The 25,023-nt window shown below is 44.3% G+C and overlaps 2 protein-coding genes across 2 annotated transcripts; both read right to left on the reverse strand.

Moving 5' to 3' along the window:
• Positions 1-5,924: 5,924 nt before the first annotated feature.
• LOC118636621 (melanoma-associated antigen B5-like) lies at positions 5,925-6,965 on the reverse strand. Its single transcript, XM_036271751.1, has one exon. It carries the CDS (start codon positions 6,963-6,965, stop codon positions 5,925-5,927), a length of 1,041 nt encoding a protein of 346 aa, XP_036127644.1.
• Positions 6,966-10,981: 4,016 nt separating this feature from the next.
• Positions 10,982-12,007, reverse strand: LOC118635520 (melanoma-associated antigen B1-like). Its single transcript, XM_036270172.1, has one exon. It carries the CDS (start codon positions 12,005-12,007, stop codon positions 10,982-10,984), a length of 1,026 nt encoding a protein of 341 aa, XP_036126065.1.
• Positions 12,008-25,023: the final 13,016 nt, after the last annotated feature.

Raw genomic sequence — 25,023 nt, forward strand, 5'->3', positions numbered from 1 at the left:
GATGACACTATGGTCAGGGGTAGCAGGCAGGAGTCCGAACAGGAAATCAGGAGAGGTACAGACCTGGGTGAAAGAGAATGAAATGGTTTGAGTGCCCTCAGGGGCAAGATTGATCCTACCTTGGTTTTAACCAAGGCCGCCTGTGCAGGTTTCCTTTAAGGCAGTGTTCTAGCAACCCACAGGGCTCCCGCTCTGACCACACTCCTCCTTGAGAAATCTGTGGAGGCAGTTGGAGGCTAACTTAGGCTACAGTTTGCCAGCATTGTGTAGGGTGCTCTGAGTGACAGCAAGGAGCTCTGCTAGTGGGGAACCTCTGTTCTAGGGTGTGGGTTTTTTCTCAGTTCACACTCAGAATCTTCATGTCAAGTATTAGCAGGTCCTGGGCCCCCTCTATTCTACTGCTGTGAAGTTGACACCTTTAACCAAAGATAGCACCTTCCTGAGACCCCACAGAAGACAGTGAGAGGTTCCTCAGGTCCTATGCCTGACAGTGGGCATGCAACTGAGAGTTATGCAGAGCCTCTCCTTCATGGGCTGCTTGGGTCTCCACTTCTCCTACAGGGTACTCACCTGGTCTCCAGGTAGTGCCTGGTATACCTGCCTTCTGCTGACTGGTGGCTGCACCCTGACCCTAAAGACCTCTTTTCACTGACATTAGATATAAATAAGTGAGTGTGAGGGTCAGCCTGTGAGGCCTGCCTAATCCTTCAGATTCTGAATGCAAAGGCAGAGTTCAGAATTCTTGTAATCTTATTCAGGGGTGGGTGGTCCCCTAAGTCTTTCTGTTAACTTTTGGCATAGGCTGGGACTCCTCTCGGCTGCTAGTATTTCCTCTTAACACCCCTCAGGAGGATGTGTGTCACCCTACATGCCCATGTTCTCCAGGGCTGCGAATAGGGGTTCTCTTGTGCTGCTGTTGTGGGTGTTCCCTCAGATATGGTCCACGGAGCCACTAAACTCCTGTAAAGACCTGCATAACCTGCTACTGCTGAGGGTAAACCGTCCCTGTTAAATGAGACCTCCCAGTTCCTCTGCCCAGCAACCCCCATCCCCCACACCACCCCTGGGCCCAGAACACCAAAGGAGAAAATGAGTGTCAGTCATCATGTCCAGGAAACTGCAGGCTTCAGTGGGGCAGCAGAACAATGATTCCCTAGGTGGCCACCTGGGAAGCCTCCTAACTCGAGCCCCTCCCCTCGGGCCATGGCCTTCTCACCCCTGTGACCCTGCTTGCAGAAGCAGCCTGACAGCCTCGCCCAGGCCTGCCAGGGTTGAGGGCAGCAGCAAGTTCCGTGCCTCCTCACTGATGGGGGTGGGCCAGCAGTTTAGAACACTCAGAGTTCCCTCTTTCATTCCATTCGGGGCGTGGTACCCTTCTTCTCAGGTCAAGGCCTTCAGCTTCCCGATCTATCCACTAGGGGAGGACGGTTCACATCCTCCAGACCTGCATGCTTGGCTCCTCAGGGAGCTGCAAACAGGTCCTTGGTAGGACTCTCAGCCTCCGTTACTGCACCTTGACTCTTGTCAGGGTCTTCTTCTCCTCTGCTGACCTGGGCCTGCCCGCCTATTCCGAGGCCCACACCTTCCTGAGACCCTCTGGCTGGAAATCTCGGTCCGCCTGACTGCTTTGCCCAGGGTCCCCTAGGCCTGAGAACAGGGGCGGGGCTTGGGGGCACTGGCTGATGCTCCCCTCTGCCCTGGGTGCTTCCCTCATTCTCTATTCAGCCTCCTCAACTTGATTGGCGCTAGAACCTGCGCCTCCTCACTCGCCTGCTCCGAGTTCGCCCACCTGAGGTAAAGCTTCTCACTTCCGAAGACGCGATAGGCGGGAGCCAGGGCCACTCCTCAGGTCACCAGCGACAGGGCCTCTCAAGGCTGACAGCGCCCCCTCTGTTCTGGGGTGGAGCATACCGTCAGTCTCACAAGATTGTCAATCACACCACTCCCAGGACCCTGGGCGCTTCCCCAGGCCACAGACCTTTCACCAGGGCCCTCACCTCCCAGAGGTGTCCCCTGCCCAAGTCAGCCCCTAGGCTACATCTAAGAGAAGACGAGGGGAAATGTCTGCTCCAACCGCTCTGTGATTGCGTCCTTCTTCGGGGTCTGCATCTGGGCTCCGCTCTCTTCAATGAAAGGCCGCTGGGAAACGCCACAACCCTGCAAACTCCTGAGCAATCCACCTGCTGATTGTCTACCAGAGAATGGGTCTGTGTCCCAGCAGTGATGAGAGATGGGGAAGCTGAGGTACCAGGCAGAGGACTCAGGGTAGAAGGACCTAAGGAACCAGGCAGAGCATTTAAAGTAAATGGACCTGTGACCAGGCAGAGCACTCGGGGAAGATGGAAATAAGGTACCAGGCAGAGGACTCAGAGTAGATGGAACTCATTTACCAGGTAGAGGACTCAGGGTAGCCAGACCTAAGGTACCAGTCACACTCGTGGAATAAATGGACTGCTTGCCAGGCAGAGGACTCGGGGCAGATGGACCTAAGGTATCGGGCAGAAGACTCGGGTGTAAGGAGGTCAGAGGATTCCAGGTAGAGGGAGCTCTGGAATCAGGCAGAGGATTTTCGGTAGATGGAACTAAGGAACTAGGCAGAGGACTTGGGTTAGACAGAAATAGATTATGAGGCAGAGGACTCGAGATTGAAGGAAGTATGGTACCAGGCAGAGGATTTGGGGTAGACCAACCTAAGGTACCAGGCAGAAGACTCAGTGTGCAAGAAGGTGAGAGAATTCTAGGTAGAGGGAGCTTCGAAAGCAGCCAGAGGACTCAGGGTGGACAGACCTAAGGTACCAGGAAAGGACTGGGTGTGTAAGAAGGTAAAGTACTAAGCAGGGGACTCAGGGTAGAGGGAGCTAAGTTATCAGGCAGAGGACTCGGGGTAGTTGAATCTAAGGTACCAGGCCATGAACTCAGCGCACATGGCCCTAACTTACCAGACAATGGGCACGGGAATATGGAGCCAAGTTATTAGGCACAGCATTCAGGGTAGATGGAGCCAAGGTATCAAGCAGAAGGCTCAGAGTAGAAGCTAAGGTACCTGCCAGAAGATTTAGGATAGAGGGATCTAGGAGAGTAGGCAGAGGACTTGGGGTAAACAGAGTTGCGGGGCCAGGCAGAGGACTCCAGGTAGAAGTCGCTAGGGTACCTGGCAGAAGACTCAGGGTCCAGGGAGGTAATGTACCAGGTAGAAGACTTGGGATAAATGGCAGGTTCTCAGACAAAAACATACAAATAAAACCCATGATTTTCTATTACTTTTGTTTAGGAACCAGGTGTTTTTGTTAAGGTAGCTTCTGGTCCAAAAGATCTATTCCGTATAGGAAACAGACAATTTTATGAGATCCCATTGTACATGTTCATATTATTACCAGATATTTTATCCTGTATTTTATTAGTTATATTTCTCAATTTTTTGTTATTCTGATTGCCCTGCATTCCAATGGCTATGCATTCCAATCTACCACGTTGAGAACATTTTTTTTAATTGCCTGAGACATATTTTGGAGTTATGAGAAGAAAAGTGAATGAAGATACACAAGGTCTGCTTCAGGGTGGGAGTGGTGGAACAGTGTGTGTCTTCTAGAGGAATTCCAAGGAGGGGTCTGTCACTTACCACCTTGTCATTGTCAAAACATGACAAGTTCTTCATCTGCTCACTGAGTTTGATAAACCCTATCTTGTAAGACTTTGGGAATGTATTTGTTGTATGTGAAGCATCTGTCAATATGACAGCCAAATATTAAGTATTAAATGCATGGCACTTATTATTTTTACCTAGAGAGTATCATCATAAATAGGCATTTATTTTATAAGTCAGCATATAGATGTCTGAGAAAATGTGATGCTCTTAAAAGAACTCCGAATCAGCCAAAATTCACTTTGCAAGAAAAAAATAAATAGCTTTTCTCCATTAGTGCATTTATTGTTTAGTATTGGGTTAGTGCAGTGTTGTCCCCTACCTTCATGCAACTCATAGTTTCTAGAATTTCATCAAGGGCCAACATACTCAGTCCTTTCCAGCTGTCTTTCCTTCCAAACCAACTCTATTTACTTTCTCTTTCCACCAAATTCTAGCACTGTCTTAGAATTTGCCTAACTACACTCAAGATACCCTAACTGAAATGCTCTTTTACTGCAGTGGTATCTGATTCTACCAGTTCAAAGCAAAAAGTGTCAACAAGGTGACTTCTTTGCATCTCACTTCCAGGGAGTTTACCATTTGTCAGAAACTCCCTGGAGAGTGTGCAAACAAAACCCATGTATGTACTCTATTTTCATGCATTCAGATGAGAGCAGAGACACCATTGCTTCTGCCTGTTGGGAGCTGAAATTGTCCCCCCAAAATTCATGCTACTTTCACAATCCCCAGTACCTCCAAATATGACTGTAGCTGGAAATAAGATCTTTAAAGTGAAGCTTTCTTTAAAATGAGGCCATTAGAATAGGCTATAATCTAATCTTAGTGGAGCCCTTACAAGAGTTGAGGACCCACCATGAGATACCAGGCTTGTACTCACACAAGGGAAAACCGTGAGAAGAGGGTATCCATTTGTAATACAAGAAGAGGACTTGGAGCAAAGGAATCCTGCTAGCACTTTGACATTGGAATTCCAGACTCCAGGCCTGTGACAAAATAAATTTCGGGTGTTTAGGCCACCCAGTCTGTGGTATATTGTAAAGGTAGCCTGAGATACATCATACAGAGCTGCAGACATAGATTTATTTTCTGGATTATCTGCCTTCCCATGTTATTTCCTAAGAGCATGTTCAAGGGCCTCCTATTTGCCCCATGAGGTGAGGATGGAATTTTGGCAGCGTGGTATTGTGGTGTCCAAAATCACAGTACTGGACCCTGTGGAGCTGAGCTACACAGATATTTATCAAATCATGTATACTCACAAGATTGGGGTAGAGGACACCAGGTGCCCCACAGTGGCATTTGAGGGTTGCACTCAGAAACAGTGAGTGAACAAGCTCAGTGGGAGGCAGGATATGTGTGTTATCAAGAGCATGAGGTGACCCCTAATTCCCAGGGCAGCATGTAATCAAATTGTTTGCAAAGTACACAGGCTGGTAGAGAAGAGAAACCCACTACTCAGGAATTAGCAAAATCTGGACCCTGTCCCCTTCATAAAGATGGTGGTTTGGTTGGGGACTCGGTCTGCAATTGAAGAGTATGGAGGGCAACCTGGAGTGAGGCACTTTGAGGTCCTGCTGATTTCATGGCAGGTCCAGGCAGCACATAATATTGGGACTTAAATTGAGACCTTGCCTCACAGGGCAGTTTTCCACGAAAATATTTTCTCTCTCAACTCAGACATCTCAGCTGAGGGTCTGGCCTCTGCTCACCAGCCTCACAGCCTCACCTACTCCAACATGTAGCTTAATTTAAAATGACATTTCAGGGATTGACTTGCAGTATCCCCAAACTTAAACGGCCTTGACGCAGATAATTTACACTTATTGCTTTCGTCTGCAACACCTCCCGAATCACCCGCTCTTTCTTCTTTCCTATATGTCATAGAGGGAGTCTCAACATCCTCCTTACAAGGTCGAAGCTCCTAGGGAGGAAATTCCATGAGCAGAGCCTGGGCCTATATCTTATCATCCCTAGTACTACTAGCACAGAGCCTTAAAAGGCAGATGCTCAATTAGTTTTGGAGAATAGAAGAAAAAGGGAGCGAGAAGTTTAAATTGGTACAAATTACTATCTCCCCCATTCTTGAAGAAGCTAAACATATCAAGGTATCAAGCAATGAATTTTACGAAAGACTGAACAAGAAAGGAGACTCCAGGTTGATGATATTTTATTTTCTTTCTATTCTGTTATCCCCACAATTTTATTGTGGCATTCTTTCAGATGTTCACCAAACATCCTATAGTGAGGTCACCTATCTTTTCGTGACCCAAAATCATCCTCAGAGTCTACTAGGAGTGGACACCCTGGTGGAGGTGGCCATGGAATGTTTCCTGCCTCTGGTACCTGTGCCAGCCTTGGCAGGCCCTCTTGCTGGTGCTCTTTCTTCGTCCTCCCTCAAAGCTTCTTCATATTGTGATGTGAAGGCTCTTGGAAGCGGATCGTTGACCTTGGCCCAAAATGTCAGGATTTCCATCTTGTTTGTTTCGGCATAAGCTTTGGGCCCCCACAGGAACTCATAGCATGGAGGGTCACTACCGGGCACCTGGCGGTACTTCAGGTACTTTAGCTTCACTAGGTCTTTGGTAATTAGCTTCCTAGGCTCCCCGCAGATATAGTGCTTCTTCCCAGGGAACAGTCGCATGGCATTGAGGAATTCCCAGATCTCTTCTTCACTGGCACGGTTGCCATTCAGGAAGATCATGCCCAGGATATTCATCAGGAGACCGGTCTTGGGTAAACCCCTGCCAGGACGCACCCTCCCGTTATTGGGCAGTTTCAGTTTGCTGACAAGGTCGTAGGAGTGTCGGGTTGAGTCCACTTCCTTCAAGTCAGCTCCAAAGAGAACTTCAATGCTCTCAGAGGCTTTCTTAAGGATCTCAGCAAAATAACGGTGGTACCTTTCATTGACAATGTTTAGCATGTCTTCCCAGAGAATGGGCTGCTTCACTCTATACTTGTACAAAAGAAACTTCTCCAAGACAGTCACCTGGACAGTTAGAGGATCACAGCAGGAGTTCTCGGGAGATAAGCCCTCATGGGACCATGAATAGTCCTCATCTTGGCCATCCTCAGAGCTGGTGGGAAAAGCTACCGAAGAGGGAATGTAGATAGGTGGCACTCTCCAAGACTCCTGGGCAGTACTAGTTGCCTCAGTAGCTGATGAGCTCTCTGGATTATCCTCCAAAACAGGAGATGAGGAGGAGGGGGGCTCTTCTCCCACTGTGGCAGCTTCCTCGGATATCCAGCGACTCTGGACTTCATCTTGGGCCCTTTGTGGTTTCTGATTGTTGTGGCTCTTACTTCTGTGCCTCCGAGGCATGATGAGTAGGGTCACACAGAGAGAGTGGGGTGGGGGCGGCAATTGGGGAACAGGTAATGAAAGCACCTGGAGGAGGAAGGTTGAGAGTGTGTGTGCACCTTCGACCTAGAAATACTACCTGGAGTGTAAGGAAGGCTACATTTGCAGCTCTATTCAAGGACACTGCTCTAAAACTCCACAGGCGTCCTGTACTAATCAGCCTGTGCCTTGACAAACCTTGAACCTGTATGCTGCCAGTCCTGCCTCAGGCATACTGAGGGGACAGCAGGGACTGGCAGTCTTTGAGTTTGAGGAGTGTCTTGTTTCACATTCAAGTGCATCATTCACTTGGTGGCACTTGGAGGGAACAACAAGAATGAAATGAAGGGGTTACTCCACTCATGACCCGCGTCCACGTATTCATAGTACTGAATATTCTGTGGTGGGTTTTCTGTCATGGTCTTTCTGGGGTCCTGAGTCTTCATCAATGGTCCTCCTGTGGCTTCTCATGAAGCCTTGTGTCCCCACCCCTTTAATTGAATCGTGGCTTTCAAACTAAGGATTTCATCCCCCAGAGACGAAATGAAAGTAAGCATTGGGGATGGCTCAGCTTGATAAACCTGTCCTGGGTGTTAAGGGGCTGAAAGGAGGGGTGGGCCCAGATATGTTTGCATCCCTTCTATGTAGGGGTGGATGGACCCTCAGTCCTTGCTTTGACCTACCACAATCATGTTCTGTAGTTTCTCTCTGACCCTTAGGCCTGTCTCTCATGCTAAGGCCAGGGCAACAGTGAGCCCTCTAGAGGAGAGTGAGGATCTTAGGCTCTGGCAATTCCAGTGTTGTGATTCTTTCTAGGCTGGATAAGGAAGGACTATTATGGTGTACTCACTGTTGAGAGGTGTGTGGTTCCCTCGGACCTCGTAGTATTCACCTTGGCCTCTGGAAAGCCTAGAAATCCTCCCACGAGGGACCTCAAGTTATACCCCTTAGACCAAGTCCCTCAGCCCATTATGACACCATAGGAGGAATGTCGTCATGCCAACAATGCCCAGGTATCCCAGGGCAGCCACAAGGGTAGAGTCCTGTGGGGATTTCCCAATTCTGAGAGTGATGTTTTTTTTTTTTTTTAAATCCTCACTCAGGATTTATACTTACATTCCAGGAAGGGCCTAGACCTCCTTCCTTTCCTTAGCTGAGTATCCTCTACTCAAATCAAGGCCCTCCCATCTCTGACCCCCTTCTTACTGAATCAGTCTGACTGACCTGGCGAAGGTATCCCAGGGTTGATGGCTTGGGCAGTGTCTGTGCCACCGCATGGTCACAGTGTCTATGTCCCTCTTTTCCTGGCTGGGCCTCGAGTGTCTCCCTGTACCCTGCTAGGTCTCAAAGCTGTAGACCACAGCCCTCCTCTCCGAGGTTCCAGAGGGGACAAGTAAGGGAATGCACATGAGGCTCTCCTGCTGGTGTCATTGCAGGGATGACATCAGGATTCAGGCTCCTTGGGGCCTCTGTTCAGGGTAGGGGTGTGCGCTCAGTCCTCACACAGGATCCTTCCCCGGCTCCTGGCAGACTCCAGGAACTGCTTTTTCTTTTGAATTAGGGTCACCCATGAGGACCAAATATTATATCCCTGAGAACCCTGAAAATTAGTGAGGGCATGCTAAATCTCACAGCCCTTCCTGGGTCTTCTACCTCTGAAAAGGGACACAAGCCAGTCTCTCTCTGCCTCCAGTTGGGACATGGTGTTTGTCTTCCGAGTTGTCATTCATCAGAATCCTCCTCTTGACACCGCTCTCCTCTGTGAAACACTTCCTGGCAAAGGCCATATCCCTGAAAACTCTTGGTTCGTCTGGCAGAGAATGGGTCGAAGCCAGGAGTGACGTGGGGTGGGGAAGCTACAGTGTAGGTAGAGAGCCAGGACAGGTGATGTGCTATCAGAGAACACAAACTGACCTCTTCCTTCTCTTCACTAGCCAGACAGCATCTTAGCTAACTGTGCTTATCTTAGATTTACTTTCTAAAGGGGAGAGTAAGAGGCAAGTGAATTTGGGAGCCCCTGATTATTTGAGGTTTTCTGACATTTCCTTTGTAGGTTTAGATATTATCACTGAATATTAACTTTTTCTTTCTTTATTCATACCTCACAGATATTTAGGTAATTTTCCTGCTTGTTTGTGGCGCTATGCTTTCCAAATGGATATCTTGATTATGAACTCCTGCTTTTTGAAACCCGCATTACATTTTGAAGCTGGGAGCAGGAAAATGAATTAAGTGACATGAGGTGTACAGCAGACTTGGAGGAATGGCATACTATGAACTGTGGAGATATTCGGAGCCAGGGTCCAGCCAAGCTCTGTATTTCTTTGGCCTTGAATGTGAGACTATTCTATTTCAAGCTCTTTATCTGAAGAATGAGTCTCGTAGTATTTAATGCAGAACTACGGACATTCACTTGTGATAAGAGATATAAGCCATCTGGCCCAGTATTAGGCAAATTTGGTGCTTTTAATGCATGGAGTTATTACTAAGATGATTTGGACCCCAGAAAATAACCACCTTCCCTCAAAGAATTTAAATTCCAGACTCTAGTGTAGAAACATGCAACTGTGTACAACATAGATTCACACCAGCCAAAAGGCTGGTGAGCAAGTAGAAGTACAGAACATTTCCCCAATACAGCATGTGTGATTTAATATGGCTGTGGGTTGCCTTCTCTAGTGGGATGCAACTCAGAGTTTTCATCCAAACCACAATTAATTTCATTCATTTCATCACCTCCTTAAATGGAGCCCTCCCTTGCAGTTTGTCAGATTACACTCAGATTCTCTAGTTAACAAGTGGTTTTCATGGAGCCAGATGAGCCTCTCCCAGTCCATGAATTGAGAGACTCTCTAGTGGCTTCTAGGCATCCCATTCAAGGGAATATCACCGTTATTTCTCATAAACACTCCGGACATCCTATGTCAAAAAGACCTGGTTCCTGCACTATGTTCACCTGCCCTTGGCAAATGCACAAAGGCCTTCCAGCCAGGCCAAAGATGGAGAGTTCTCTCTGGTTTCCCCACATCCCAAAGCAACTCATGTGATACATTTGCCATTCCTGGGTCAGTCTCCAAACTCTGATACTCGTCTTCTGAGGGTCTGGTCTCTATGTACCACTCCCTCAGCTTCTTCAAGCCCATTATGCAGCCCAAATGAAAATTACTTATCCTCCATACCCCCAGGGACTAGCAGTTTCCCAAGACCACCCATGCCTTGATCCCATGATGAACAATATATCGCTCTCATCCACAACCCCCTGTTCCACACCTCTTCTGTTTACTTGTCCTTTACTTATCATTACGGAGCATGCCAACATCTTCTTTCTATGACCAGTGCTGCTGACAGATTCTCAATTCCATGGGCACTGGCTATCAGTCTTCCTTCCCCTACCATCCCTAGTACTATGAGAGTGTTCCAAAGAGCAGATGGTCAATTGATGCCAAAGGGTAAAAAGACAGGAGCACGAATTCCAATTTATTGTAATTTAATTTCTCATACAGTTTGAAGGAGCTGAGCAGATCCAGGTATGTTATTTCATTTTATAAGAAAAGAACCAAGAGAATAAAGCAAACAAAGAATTAACCAGCCTTTACTGTTGTTTCCCCATATTGTGATCCCAACTCATTTCATGTACGATTTTCATACTTCCAGGAAAAGCTATCGCTGTGCCATGTTACCTTGCACTGTAGCAAAAAGTACACGTTGAAGGCTTTTCAATTGGTTACAAAAAAGAGAAGAACTCTTAATCTAAAATGTGAACACTAATACATGTGACATCCATGACGTTAACAACTCAGATTCTTAAGCAAATAAACCCTCGCTTAGAAGGAAGAACATTGGAAGATACATGTAATCCTAAATAATACTCATCTGCAGAAGAAAAAGAAACACAACAGTATGAATGTTTTGTTCCCTCCAGAGCCCACTACTCTTTACTATTTGGAAGGTTGGCGGCTCTCTTCAAACTCAAGGAAAAAAGCCTACCCCAGACCGCACTAGACATGGGAGGTGCTGCCGGACATGGCCCTGGACAGAAAACTGGCCTTGTTAAAAGGGCCAACAATGACTGCGGCTCTCAACCATGCTTTATCTTCGTCATCTCTCAAAGCCTCCTCATACAGGTTTGGGAAGGCATTGGGGACCGTATTATTGATCTTGGCCATAACCTCCAGCACTTTCATCTTGCTGGTCTCAGTGTGGGCTCTTGGGCCCCACAGGAACACGTAGCGTGGGGGATCACTGTTGGGCACCTGGCGGTGAGCCAGGTACTTTTGCTGAACCAGATCCTTGGTGACGAATTCCCTGGGCTCCCCGAGGATGGGATGACTTCTCTCAGGACGGACCCCCAACACTTTGAGGTACTCCCAGATCTCCTCCTCCGTGGCGCGGTTGCCTTTCATGAAGATCACGCCCAGGAGCACCATGAGGAACCCGGTCTTGGGCAAGACCTCATCACTGCTCAGGTCTCCCTCAATCGGGAGGCCCAGGTTGTTGACAAAGGAATAGGTGCGACGATTGGGTTTGTTTTCCTTGAGCTGAAGGCCAAAGACCAGCTCCATGCGCTCAGAGGCTGCCTTGAGTATCTCAGGGAAGTGCTCTTGGTACTTTCGCTTGACAAACTTCAGCAGTGCGGCCTGTGTGATGGGCTCCTTCCTATTCAGCTTCTCCAGCAGGTACTGCATCATTTTGGTCACCTGCCTGGCTAGAAGATCTTTGCGAACCCGTGGAGTGGGGCGTGCTGCCTGGGAGGCACTTGGTGTTTCCTCACCTTGGCTCTTGGCACTGGCATCAGATCTTGGGCATGTGACACCTGCATCCGGAGAGCTACTGGCTGAGGCTCCCTGAGGCTCCTGGGGTGGGTCAGGAGCCAGGGCGCTCGGGGGCGAATCCCCCGAAAGAAGAGAGGGGGCCTCTTCAACCTCTGCTGCAGTGGCCTGAGCATCCTTGAGACCCTGAGTCTCACTCTGGGCCTGCCGTCTTTTCTCAAGGGCACGGAGCTTACTCTTCTGCCTCCGAGGCATGATGACACTGGTCAGGGACAGCAGGCACTAGTGTGGCAGGACAGTAGGTGATGCCAGCACCTGGAAGAGGGAGAATGAGATGGCCTGTGCCCCTTTAGCTGGGACATTGCACCCTGGCTTATCCAAGGCCATCTCTGCAGGGTCTGAGGGCAGTGCTCTGGGAACCCACAGGCTCCTGTTCTGACCGGACTCTTCCCCAGACACCCTGCAGAGGAAGTTAGAGTGTGCCTTAGGCCAGAGCCTTAGAGACCCCCCGGGGTGTTACCTGGGTGACTACAGGGGCTGGCGGGGGTATCCTGGGTCCTCGTCTGTGGAGTGCTCTCAGTTCCCATGCAGGATCGTCAAGTTAATTATTGGGAAGACCTGGGCCCCGACTCCCTGCTCTTGCTCTGAAGGGGGCACTTCAAACCTCCGCGCCACAAGTATGAATGGAGAAGCTGCCTCTGGCCGGGGGCACCCAGGACTGATGTCTCTGTGGAGCCCTCTCTGTCCTGGATCTTTAGGGCCCTCAGTTTCCCTTCAGACTACTCACGGGGTCTCCGCGCAGGGCCTCTGTCGGTTTCCCTTCATCACCCCTTCGGGGTGGGTCATCCCTCAGTCCCCACTCAGTTTCCCTGCTTGGCTCTGCTAGAGGCAGGGTCTCCTCTGGGACTAAGGTCAGCACCCACCCCGGCGCCAGAGGAGGACTTAGGACTGGCGTTGTCTAGCTGCCCTTGCCTGTGTTCTCCCAAATGAATGTGGCACCAGTGGAAGAGAGGCCCCCTTGGCAACACCGATACAAGGTTTCACTTTCACCCCGTTGGACCCCCTAGGGGTGTCTCGAACATCACTCCCTGTGCTGAGTTGTGATCTGGCTTCTCAGGGAAGCCTTCCCCTCCCTGATGCCTGAGCAGGAATGAAGGGGCGCTTCCGCCTGCCCAGTGCCCGGGCTCCTTGAATGGCGGCAGGTAGGGACTCTGAGGTGTCCTCCGCGTTACTGGGCCAGTGGTCCCCGCAGTGATCCTGCTCCTCACCCTGTGTCTTCCCATGAGCTGGCATCCTCCCTCTGCGGGCCTGCTGCCAGCCCCTCAGACCAAGGCCCCCACCCCCGCTGCTGTCCGGAGGACAAGGAGAGAGAGCACCTGGGTTTTGGACCTGCCCCGAACCTCCCAGGCCGATGTCAGGACCAGGACTATGTGTGGCCACGTTCTGGGGTGCGGGCTGCCCTCACTCCTCACAAGGGTCCCCTCTTTCCGTCTAGAGGGCCTGGGGTTTCTCAGAGTCCAGCACCCTCGGGCTCGGGCCTTTCTTCCCTCAGACCGCGGGCCGAAGCAAGAGGACTTTGGGCCTAAAAGCCCTGCCGGGGCCTCCAGCCTGAGCGCCCGGGCGGGGGGTGGGGGGGTGGGGCAGGGCCTGTGTGGCTGCCTCTCCTCAGGGGGGCGCGGGATTGGGTTTGTCGGGGAAGCCCCCGCAGTCCAACGCAGGACAACTCACACCTTGACACTGACAAGACGTGGGACTCCTCCCTCTGCTCAGCCTGGGCAGCAGTGTCAGACAAGGCCTCGCCTCCCACAGCAGGCTTGGGCGGAAGTTAGGCCCGGCCACTTCCGGTCATGCGGGTTGGGCCACCCTGAAGGGGCCGCGTCCCAGGGGACTCACGCAGGGGCCTCTCGCAGGCCCTTGGCAGGTGCTGGGACTGCTCCCCCTGCTGTGCCGACTCATCTGCCCCCAGACCAAGGCTCTCATTTCCCTCAGAACCCCAGTGGGAGTGGTCTGGGGCCTGAGCTTTGCAGCCACGCCTGGCGCCTCCCAAGACTGACATGAATGGGCGCTCCCCTCAAGCCTCTGTCAGTGTCTTCCCTTGACTCCTTGCACTTGCGGGGCGACCTCCCCTCTGCCGACCCAGGCCGACCCCTCACACCAAGGACCTCAACTCCCTCAGGCTCCTGGGGTGTGCGCAGGAACATCTCATCGGGCCACTCCTGCCGGGAGCCTCCCAGACATGGCCACGTGGGTGAGAATCCAGTGGCGCCAGTGTCCTGGGCTAGGCGACTTGCACTGAGCTCTAGCAGGCCTGGAATGCCTCCCTTTCCCAACTCAAAGCCTTCCTTTCCCACCGAGTTCCTCAAGAAGCCCGTGGGAAAGTGGGGCTCTCCTCAGCGGGACAGCTCAACCCGGGGCCTCCCTCGGCTCACATCAGTGCCACTGCTCCAATCGTCTCAAATGAGTGTCTGTCCTTGTGTGCAATTTCTCTGCTGCTTGCTATTCTTTTTCAGCAGGTTTGTATTTCTGACAAAGATGGTGTATATAAGGTATGAAACGTGATGTGTTGATACATGCATGCATTTTGAAATGATTACTACAATCCAGGTATTCAAAGTATCACCTCCCATAGTTCCCATTTGTGTGTGTGTGTTGTGAGAAATCCTGCCATTGTCAACAACTTGAATGAGCCTAGACTGATATTATGCTAAGTTAAATAAGACAGCCACAGAGAGGCAAGTATCACATGATCTCTTATATGTGGAGTCAAAAACAGCATTCAAATGTATGGCAACATAGAGTTGAATGATGTTTCCCACAGGCCGGGGTGTGAAGGAAAAGGGGCGATATTTGGCCAATGGAAAAATCAGTTCAGGATACCTACTGCATACCATGGTGACCGTGGTTAAGAATAATGGATTATGTACTTGAAATTTGCTAATACAGCAGATCTCAAGTGCTCTCGCCATTCTATTGTCATTCATTTCCTACATTTTATTTAAGGTGACTATTTAAAAAAGCCCAGTGCTCACCAAGAAAGTAAGTCTCCCATGGTTATTAGGACAATCTCTGGACTCATACCAGCTCATCAGGCGAGAACTTTGGCCCTGGCCTGACATTACCCCAGTGGTCCTGTCATGTGGGCTCTGAAGTGCTGCCTCTGGTTCCTTCCATGAAGCAGTACCAAGTTTTCCTTCCAGGGTGCCCTGGAAGAGTCAGGGATTGCCTTTAAAACCTTTTCTATGCCCTGGCCAGTTTGCCTCAGCAGTTGGAGCGCTGGCCCTTGGAACAAAGAGTCGCAGGTTCGATTCCAGTCAGGGGCACTTACTTGGCTTGTGGTTCATCCCCTGTCCTGGTCAGAGTCTTGCGGGAGGCAACCAGTCAATGTGTCCCTCTCAAGTTGATATTTCCCCCCCCCTTTTCCCCTCTCTTTCCCTCTCTTTCTCCCTCTCTCTCCTTCTCTCTTACTCCAGCTGAAGATAAATAGAAAAATATCCTCAGGTAAACGTTAAAAAAAAATATTTCCTCTCTGCACTCTCAATTTGCCTTTATTGCCAGCTACACATAAATCTCAACCTCAAGAGTATCTCCCTACCTGCCCCCACAAAGTTCTAGTTCAACACTGACTTAGGATCTCTCAGGGGGTTGTTATTTTTGTTCTTTTGCTGCTATTGTCAGTACCGTTTTTGTTATTCTTTCTTTAATTTTTCCAGGGCTGATTTGAGGTTGTGAGAAACCGCAGCCTGAGTTTGGTTGTCACGTTTGCAGTGCAAGTAAGGCATTAAGTCTGTAAATATATTCTGGAGTATTGACGTATTTAGAATATTCTCTTTCCCTTCAATAAACATAGTATTCTGCCCTGAGTCTTCTTTCCACAAGCCTATCAGTAAGTTTAAACCGTTGCCCCCAAGAACTTGTATACTTCTGCTTGGTTTTCTGTTAGGTATGTTTTGTATATTATTGTTGTTGTGAATGGTATATTTTGCATCACATGTTCTGATTTGTTAGTGATTTTGTTTGGCCCGAGCTTGATTTTTTATTGCAATCTTTCATACATAAGTGTGCTAAAGTTACTATCACTATTCATTTTTCTTCACCAATTCCTATTTTTCAATAAGGAGGTCACATTTTTACCATAATTATCTTTCTTTGCACTATTCTCACCTCCTTCTTACTTTATTATTTGTATTCCTGTGCCATAGCTGAGTACTGGCTAGGTATTTTTTTGAGTGGTAAACTGTGCATTTTATACCAGATATCTTTGTCCTTCTCTGAACACTATTGGTTATGTTCATGTTTCACAATGTTTATATTCATTGCATCATTTGCAAAATGAAAATTCTATCCTAATGCAAGTTTACTAAAAGATATTATCAAGAACCTATGTGAATTTTTGTCAAGGACTTTTACTCCTACACATTGACAAATGTGTTTTGTTTGTTTTGTTAGTTTTTTTTTTTTTAACCCATTTTTGCTAATGGAGTGATTTCCAGTTGACAGTATTTCCTAATGACTACTAACTGCTATGTTGGCAGTACTGTGAATTTATTTACAATGTTAGTGTTCATGTTAGTGAGGTTGTCTTTCTGTGTTGTTATATTGAGTGATCCTCATCTGGTCTTTGTATGAAGAGTGGTAGCCGGTTACAATGTTTGAATAGCTTCCAATTCTTTTGTATGGTTGAGAAAAGTTTATATGTGATGAAGATGTGTTTTTTTTCTTGTGCCACTTGGTGTTATCAAGTACCCAAACCTGGATGGACTTGCAGTACTTCAATGTACTCTTGGCACAGAGTGTAGCTTCTGTTTGTAACATGTTGATTGGAGATTTCTGTTTCTCTGTGGACCTCTTTAGCCATTTATATCTTGCCTAACATGGTCCATTTCACTTGAATTTTTATATAAAATGCATAATTTTTAAATAAAATCCTCTTATTGTAGATATTCTCAAACATATACACCAGTACAGAGAATGGAACTTTGAACCCAGTTAACTGTCATGCCTTATCAACAATCCCACATTTTTATAAGAATAATCTTGTTCATGTTAAGTTTAGGTATTTGTTTCGTTATTGGCAAGCACAGTCGAGAGGTAACAATATGCACTTCCATGAGGAGATACATGACGTCTCTTTCTCCTTTGTGGTGATGTTGGTGGTCATCTTTATCCATCACTCCAAAAGAAGCTGCAGCATGTTAATCCTATAATTCTAAAATTCTTTTGAGTTTATTACCTGAAATTCTCCTTTAGGTAGAACTTTGTCCTTGTCTGCCTTTCGTTGGCTTGAGATATTGCTAATGCTTCTTTAAACTGTTCTCTTCTAATTACTTATTTCCTTCTGCACCTAAACCTTTTAGTTTCATTTTTCTGGGATCATTCATTGCTTCTTATTTCATGTATGTTTGTAACAGTTATAAATTGTTATATAAATTCTTTCAAAGAACTAGCTTTCCCTAGTTGTTGGCTCTACTGTCTTCTAATTCATTGTTTTGCATTCACCTTATTATTTCCTAGCTTCTACTTCTTTGTGTTCAATATACTATTGTTTCTCTAGCATTTTGAATGGTTTTGATGGTTTAAACAATTTTTCTGATAAAACTATTTAATGCTTTTAGTGTTTGCTCATTGAGTATGATGTTGGCTGTAGGTCTTTCATATATGGCTTTTATAAAGCATTTCCCTTAAGAACAGGAACAAGGCAAGGATGCCCACTTTTGCCACTCCTATTTAACATAGTACTGGAAGTCTTAGCCACAGCAATCAGACAGGAAGAAAAAATAAAAGGGATCCAAATTGGAAAGGAGGCAGTGAAATTGTCATTATTTGCAGATGACATGATACTGTACATAGAAAACCACAAAGATTCCACCAAAAGCTTACTAGACTTAATAAATGAATTTGGCAAAGTAGCAGGATACAAAATTAACGTCAAGAAATCGATGGCATTCTTATACACCAATGATTAACTCACAGAAAGAGAAACTAAGCAAACAATCCCATTTACCATTGCGGCAAAAAAATTAAATACCTAGGAATAAACTTAACCAAAGAAATAAAGGACCTATTCGCAGAAAACTACAGGTCTTTGGAAAAAAGAAATAGAGCAAGATGTAAAAAAGTGGAAGCACATACCCTGTTCATGGATTGGGAGAATTAACATCATTAAAATGTCCATATTACCCAAAGCAATCTATAGATTCAACGCAATCCCCATCAAAATACCAGCGGCATACTTCACAGAATTCGAACAATTACTTCAAAAGTTCATATGGAACCAAAAAAGGCCTCGAATAGCCACAGCAATCTTGAAAAGGAAGAACAAAGTTGGAGGCATCACAATACCAGATTTCAGGTTATACTACAAAGCCACCATAATCAAAACAGCCTGGTACTGGCACAAGAACATGTATATAGACCAGTGGAACAGAATAGAGAACCCAGAAATGGACCCTAGGCAATATGCTCAATTAATATTTGACAAAGGTGGCAAGAGCATACAGTGGAGTAATGACAGCCTCTTTAATAAATGGTGCTGGGAAAATTGGACAGCTCCTTGCCGAAAAATGAAACTAGACCATCAACTTACACCCTACACCAAAATAAACTCAAAATGGATAAAAGACTTAAATGTAACTCATGAATCCATAAAAATCCTAGAGGAGACTGTGGGCAACAAAATCTCAGACATCATACGCAGCAGAATTTTTACTGACACATCACCTAAGGCAATAGAAACAAAGGAGAAAATGAACACATGGGACTATATCAAACTCAAAAGCTTCTGCACAGCGAAAGATACAATCATCAAAACGGAAAGGCTACCCACTGTATGGGAGAGCATAATTGCCAATGATATATCAGATAAGGGGTTAATTTCCAATACATATAGAGTGCTCATACAACTCCACAAATGGAAGACAAAGAATCCAATTAAAAAATGGGCAGAGGAACTAAATAGACACCTCTCCAAACAGGACATACAAATGGCCAAGAGACATATGAAGAAATGCTCAACATCACTAATCATCAGAGAGATGCAAATCAAAACAACAATGAGGTATCACCTCACACCTGTCAGAATGGCCGCCATCAACAAATCATCAAACAAGTGTTGGCCAGGGTGTGGAGAAAAGGAGACTCTAGTGCACTGTTGGTGGGAATGCAGACTGGTGCAGCCACTATGGAAAACAATATGGTGTCACCTCAAAAAATTAAAAATTGATCTCCCATTTGACCCAGTGATCCCACTTCTAGGAATATACCCTACAAAGTATAAAACACCAATCAGAAAGAATATATGTACCCCCATCTTTGTAGCAGCACTATTTACAATCGCTAAGATCTGGAAACAGCCCAAGTGCCCATCAGTAGACGAATGGATAAAAGAGCAGTGGTACATATACACAATGGAGTACTACGCAGAGGTAAGAAAGAAAGATCTCTTATCCTTTGAGACTACATGGAGGGACCTGGAAAGTATCATCCTAAGTGAAACAAGCCAAACAGAGAAAGACAAATTTCATATGATCTCACTGATTTGTGGAATATAATGAACATAACAGTTTGAGGAATGGGGTAGCCCCAGAGACGTGGAAGCGGGGTACAGACTGACAATCCCCTAAGGAGTGGGGAGGTGGGAGAGGGATGAACCACAGAACTTATATGCATGTATGCATGAATAGTGGACATGGACAACAATCTGGGGAAGGGGCAGGGAGGGAAGGGGAAGGGGGGAATCAGTGGGGGAAAAAAGGAGAATCATCTGTAACAAAAATTAATCAATAAAAAAAAATTAGTTAATGCAATTAATATTCTTGTAAGTACCACATGTGCTGTTTCCAACAACAGTGCGAAAGACCTACGTGTAGTGGTCACCTTTTTACAAGTTGAACATAACTCTCTTCATGCTCTAACAATTTTTTGAATGTGTGTGATGATGCGTTCCAACACTTGGACACGAACAGTTATTTGAAGAAATTTCAGGCCCTTGGGCTGCTTTGCTGTTATATTTTACTTATTAATGACTGAAGAATTTTGAACAATTTTTACTGCGAGTAATAGTTGATTTTTCATAAATTCGAAAAAGGTGTGACATGAAAAATTTCTTTAAAATAATTAGCCTACTATAAAATTCAGATTACACAGAAAAAGAAACTACTCTGAATATATAACACTGAGAGGAGTTTTTTTCATGGACCTTACTTTTCAATCTGTTTCAAATGTACAGAAAAATTGGGCAAAAATTATAGAGAGTTTCCTTATACCCTCTCACCTCCTGCCCCAGGGATTTTCTCCTATGTTTATCATCTCTTCTTGGCATTACTGTCGTATATTTGTTACAATGAAACAGCCACTACTGGTGCATTGTTTTTAAACTAAGTACACAGGCTTACATTAGGGTTTACTCTTTGTGTTGTACATCCTGTGGGTTTGGGTTTGACAATGTATGTTGACATGTATCTGTCATACAAAGTAATTTCACTGCACTAAAACTCTCTTCTCCTTTACTTATTCATCCCTCCATGCCTCTGAACTCCTGATCTTTTCTACTGCATCCATAGTTTAGTCTTTTAAGAATGTCATATAGTTGAAATTATATAGTACATAGCATTTTCAGTTGGGTTACTTTCACTTAGTAATATTCATTAGGGGTCCTCCATGTCTTTTAATGGGTTGATAGCTAGCTCATTTATTTTAATTTTGATAGCTCGTTTTATTGATTGTTGCACCATATCCCATTGTACACAGGTACCACAGTTTATTGATCTGTTTATCTACTGAAGGACATGTTTGATTCCCAGTTTAGGCAATTATGATAAAAGCTGCTAAAGTATTTGTGTGCAGGTTTTTTTATGGACACAAATTTTTATCTCCCTTGGGTAAACACCAAAGAGTGCAGTTGTTGCATTGTTATGGTAAGAATATGTTTCCTTTTCAAGATTTCACTAAACTGTCTTCCCATGTGGCTGTATCTTTCTCCATTATTACCAGCAGTGCGTGAAAGTTTTCGTAGATCAGTGTCTTCTCTGGTATTTGGTCTTGTCAGTGTTTTAGGTTTTAGTCATTTCAATAAGTAGACACTGTTGTCTTTTTGTTTTAATTTGCAGTTCTAATGATATATGATGTTAAGCATCCTTTCATGTGCATATTTGTAGAAAATTGGTTTAATTTATTCTTAAATATTTGATCAAATTCACCACTGTGCCCACCCGGTAATGTTGTTTTCTGTTCTGGGAAGATTTATTAATTATTGATCAATTTTGTTAACAGAGATAGGTTTATTCAGATATGCATTAAAGATTGTTATATATTCATGGACAATTGGCTCCTTTATGATTATATAATGCTTCTCTTTAACACGGATAGTTTTGCTGGATCTCAATTTGTCCTTGTGTGAAATAAATAGGCTACTTCCTTTTCCTTTGTATTAGAATGAAATATATTTTTACATCACTTTAATCTACCTGTATATTTATATTTCAGGTGGTTTTATCAAAGAAACCAAATAATATTGTTTTGTTTGTTTTTTATCTCCTCTTACAAGTTCTGTATTTTAATTGTTATATTTAGACTACTGAGTACTCATTTAATCAGTAGTATACTTGTATTATTATCTAACATGCTTGTTAATATTTTTTATTTGTTGCCCTTGTTCTTCTTCTTTCTTTATTTTTTTATCTCTTTTGCTACTTTCTCTGGTTTTAATTGAGCAGTTTACTTGATTCCATCTTCTCTCCACTTTATCATATCAATTATACTAATTTATTTACTTTTATAACAAATTCCCTAGTGTTTGCAGTAGATATTTATGAGGGGGCTAAAGAAATATTGAGACATTTCCTCTCACTTTCCAAGTTCCTCTGAGTGGGCTAATCATCAAATTAAGACCGACAGATTAACAAGAGAAAATCAAATTTTGAATACATTCATTTGGAAATTCACATATGCATAAAAATTCAGAAGACACTGGGGCAACATTTGGGTATGTAAGATATTTTAGACAAAGGTGTAAAGGGGGGGGGTAGATTTCAACATTAAGAATAGGCAAGTTACAGGTATTTGAGGAAGAGAGGAACACATAAGGTTGAAAACTCAGAAACAAAGGGATATGAGGTATCTAGCCAACAAACACCTGCCTAGAGTCTTCTGTTTACTACCATACACATTTAAAATAAGGCTGAGGTGGAACAAAGATCACCTTCCCAAAACAGGTTTCTCTATCTGACTTGTGTTTTTTAATAAATGGCTTAAAATTAAATATGCCAGAAAGGCAGCTACAGAGTGGCAAAACTTTGGTCCCTTCACAGTATAAATTTACAACTAATCCAAGTCCACTTTCAATGATACACTATCAATTCATAGGTAGGGCCAAGTCCTCTGTCCTGTTGCTTATTATATTGCTGTCATTCATTTCACTTACTCATAAGGTATCATCACTGAATACATTGCTGTTACTATTATTCTGAACTGTTTGTTATCTGTAGATCAAATAAGAAATTTAAGTAATGTTTTATATTACTTTATTTCATCTCTAACACTCTTCCTGTTTTTATGTAGATCTGAGTCTCTGACTTTTATCATTTTCCGTGTCTCTCAAGAACTTCTTCAACCCTTTCTTGAAAGGCATTTCTGTTGACAAATTATCTGAGTTTTTGTTTTCTGAGAAAGTCTTTTATTCTTCTTTACTTTAAAGTATAATTTACCTGGATATAAAATTTTAGGTTTTTCATGTTTTTTTCTTTTCTTTTTCTTTTTCAATACTTCAAAGCTTTAGGAAAACTCGTTCCTTGAGTGCTTGGTTTATGAAGAGAAGGGCAGTATAGCATGTTTCTTTGTTTTTCCATAGATAAAATGCCTTCTTTGCTGGTTCTTTTGACAATTATATATACAAAAATTTATAAATCAGAAAAGGTTTTGCAAATTATTGAAATATATTTCTTCACTGTTCCTACCCCCATAACAGTTTGTTCTGTTTTGTTTAGATAGATGAGGAATGGCCATTGATTTTTTTTCCTTGCCAAGGTAAAATAAAAAATCCAGTATATACAAGGTAATTCTCAGTGAGTCAGCCAAAATACCTTTTTGCTAATGTTTCAAAATGGTTATTTAATATTTACGCATATTTGCTGTGGCAACCACCAAGATGAATAGCTAAAAATATAAAAGAATAATGTCTTTCCTTGTTGGGTTTTCTACAGTTTGGATAGAGTATTTCCAGGTATAGATTTTTTGCTCTTTATAATGCTATGTTCTCGATGGGGTGCCCCCTGTGTCACTATCTATTGCTGGTGGAAGTGGGATTCTTGCGATGTCACAAGAAAATAAATTCTCTGAGACTCACACAGGAGAATGAGTGATATTTATTTTCAAGGAAGTAAACCCCTGGTTTTCCAAGATCCCATTTTCCTCCATCCCGCCATGGGAAGAGTCCAGCTGTGTCTTCATCATGGCTAAGATCAAAGTTACTGCCCAGTATCTGTTCCATAACAAAGCACAGTCCAGTCCATCATCTGGCTAGTTTAGTTTTTATTCGCAGATGCACTCCAATGGGTATAGGGTCATGGGACTGCCTAGGCCATATGGCAGGTGTCAGCGGATCATGGGGCAAGTTAGTGCAAGGAAGCAGGAGCAATGCAAGAGGAGCAAGAGGGCCAGAACTCTTTGTCTCAGAGTTGTATCCAGGAGGTTAACCCATGGAATCTTCAGGATTGCCAGCTCTTGTTGTGGCATTGACTGCTCTCCTCCCACATACCCCCAGGCAATCCATTATTTTCCAGGCTAGACTGACAGGCAAGCACCTTCCCTATGTCTCTATAACTTCACTGTGCATGCGCTCATCTTCCTCTTTGTTTGATCCCTTTCTCCATTGATTTTCAGGGAATGGACCTGTGGTTTCCTAGGGAGTGTGAAACATGCAGCTCTCTTTTGAACCTGACCGCATCAGCATGCTGATAATGTCTGGCCTTCCGTTTGATCTCTTCCAATTTTAATATTAGCTAACTAATTATATAGAAAACTCTTGGCAGTTTCAGAATTTTTCCGATCTATGGTTTAGTGTTTGTCATTAATTTTGGAATATTCTTAGTCATTGCTATTTCATATATTTGTGCTATTTTTTTCCCCTTCTTCTAGTATTTCTTTCACACATATGTTATATGTTTCTTCATTATTCCAGAGTTCTTATCTCTTCTCTTTTCTATTCTTTACATTTCGGTTGAAAATTCCTATTGACCTTTTTTTTTTTTAAGTTTAGTGATGTTTTTCTAACCTATGTTCAGCTTATTGACAGTGTTTGTATTTCTAGTATTGCTTTTTTATTCTATCTTTGAGTTTACTTTGTCTATTTACATTACCTACCTATTTTGGCACGTTGTTTACTTGTCTACTTGTTTCATTATATCCTTAAGCATATTATCCATAGTTATTTCAGATTGCTCGTATGATCATTTTTAAATGTCTGATTCTCAGATTACATGATATTCTACATAGAGAACCCTAAAGACTCCATCAGAAATCTACTAGATGTAATAAATGAATTTAGCAAAGTAGCAGGATTCATTATTAACACCAGAAATTTATAGCATTCTTGTACACCAATAATGAACACTCAGAAAGGGAAACTAAAAAAAAAAAAATCCCGTTTACCATTGCAACAACAAAAATAATAATAATAAGATACCTAAGAATAAACTTAACCAATGAGGTAAAAGACCAGTTCTCAGAAAACTAAGGACATTGGAAAAATAAATAAAGATATATAAAACTGGAAACATATGCCGTGTTCATAGATTGGAAGAATCAACATCACTAAAATGTCCATACTACCCAAAGCAATCTACAGATTCAAAACAATCCCTAAGTACCAGTGGCATATTTTACAGATGTAGAAATAATGCTCTGAAAATTTATGTGGAACCAAAAAACCCCAAATAGCCACAGCAATCTTGAAAAAGAAAAACAAAGAGGGAGGGATCACAATTCCAGATATCAAATTATACTACAAAGCTATCACAGTCAAAATAGCCTGGGACTGGCACAAGAACACATATGTAGATCAATTGAACAGAACAGAGAACCCAGAAATCGGTCCAAGACAGTATGCCCAATTAATATCTGACAAAGGAGGCAACAGCATACAATGGAGAAAAGAGAGTCTCTTCAATAAATGGTGTTGGGGAAATTGGACAGGAACATGTCAAAACATGAAACTAGGCCACCAACTTACACCATACACAAGAATAAACTCGAAATGGATAAAAGACTTAATTGTAACT

Source organism: Molossus molossus, unplaced genomic scaffold (genome assembly GCF_014108415.1).
Source record: "Molossus molossus isolate mMolMol1 unplaced genomic scaffold, mMolMol1.p scaffold_m16_p_2, whole genome shotgun sequence".
In the NCBI taxonomy this organism is placed as follows: domain Eukaryota; kingdom Metazoa; phylum Chordata; class Mammalia; order Chiroptera; family Molossidae; genus Molossus; species Molossus molossus.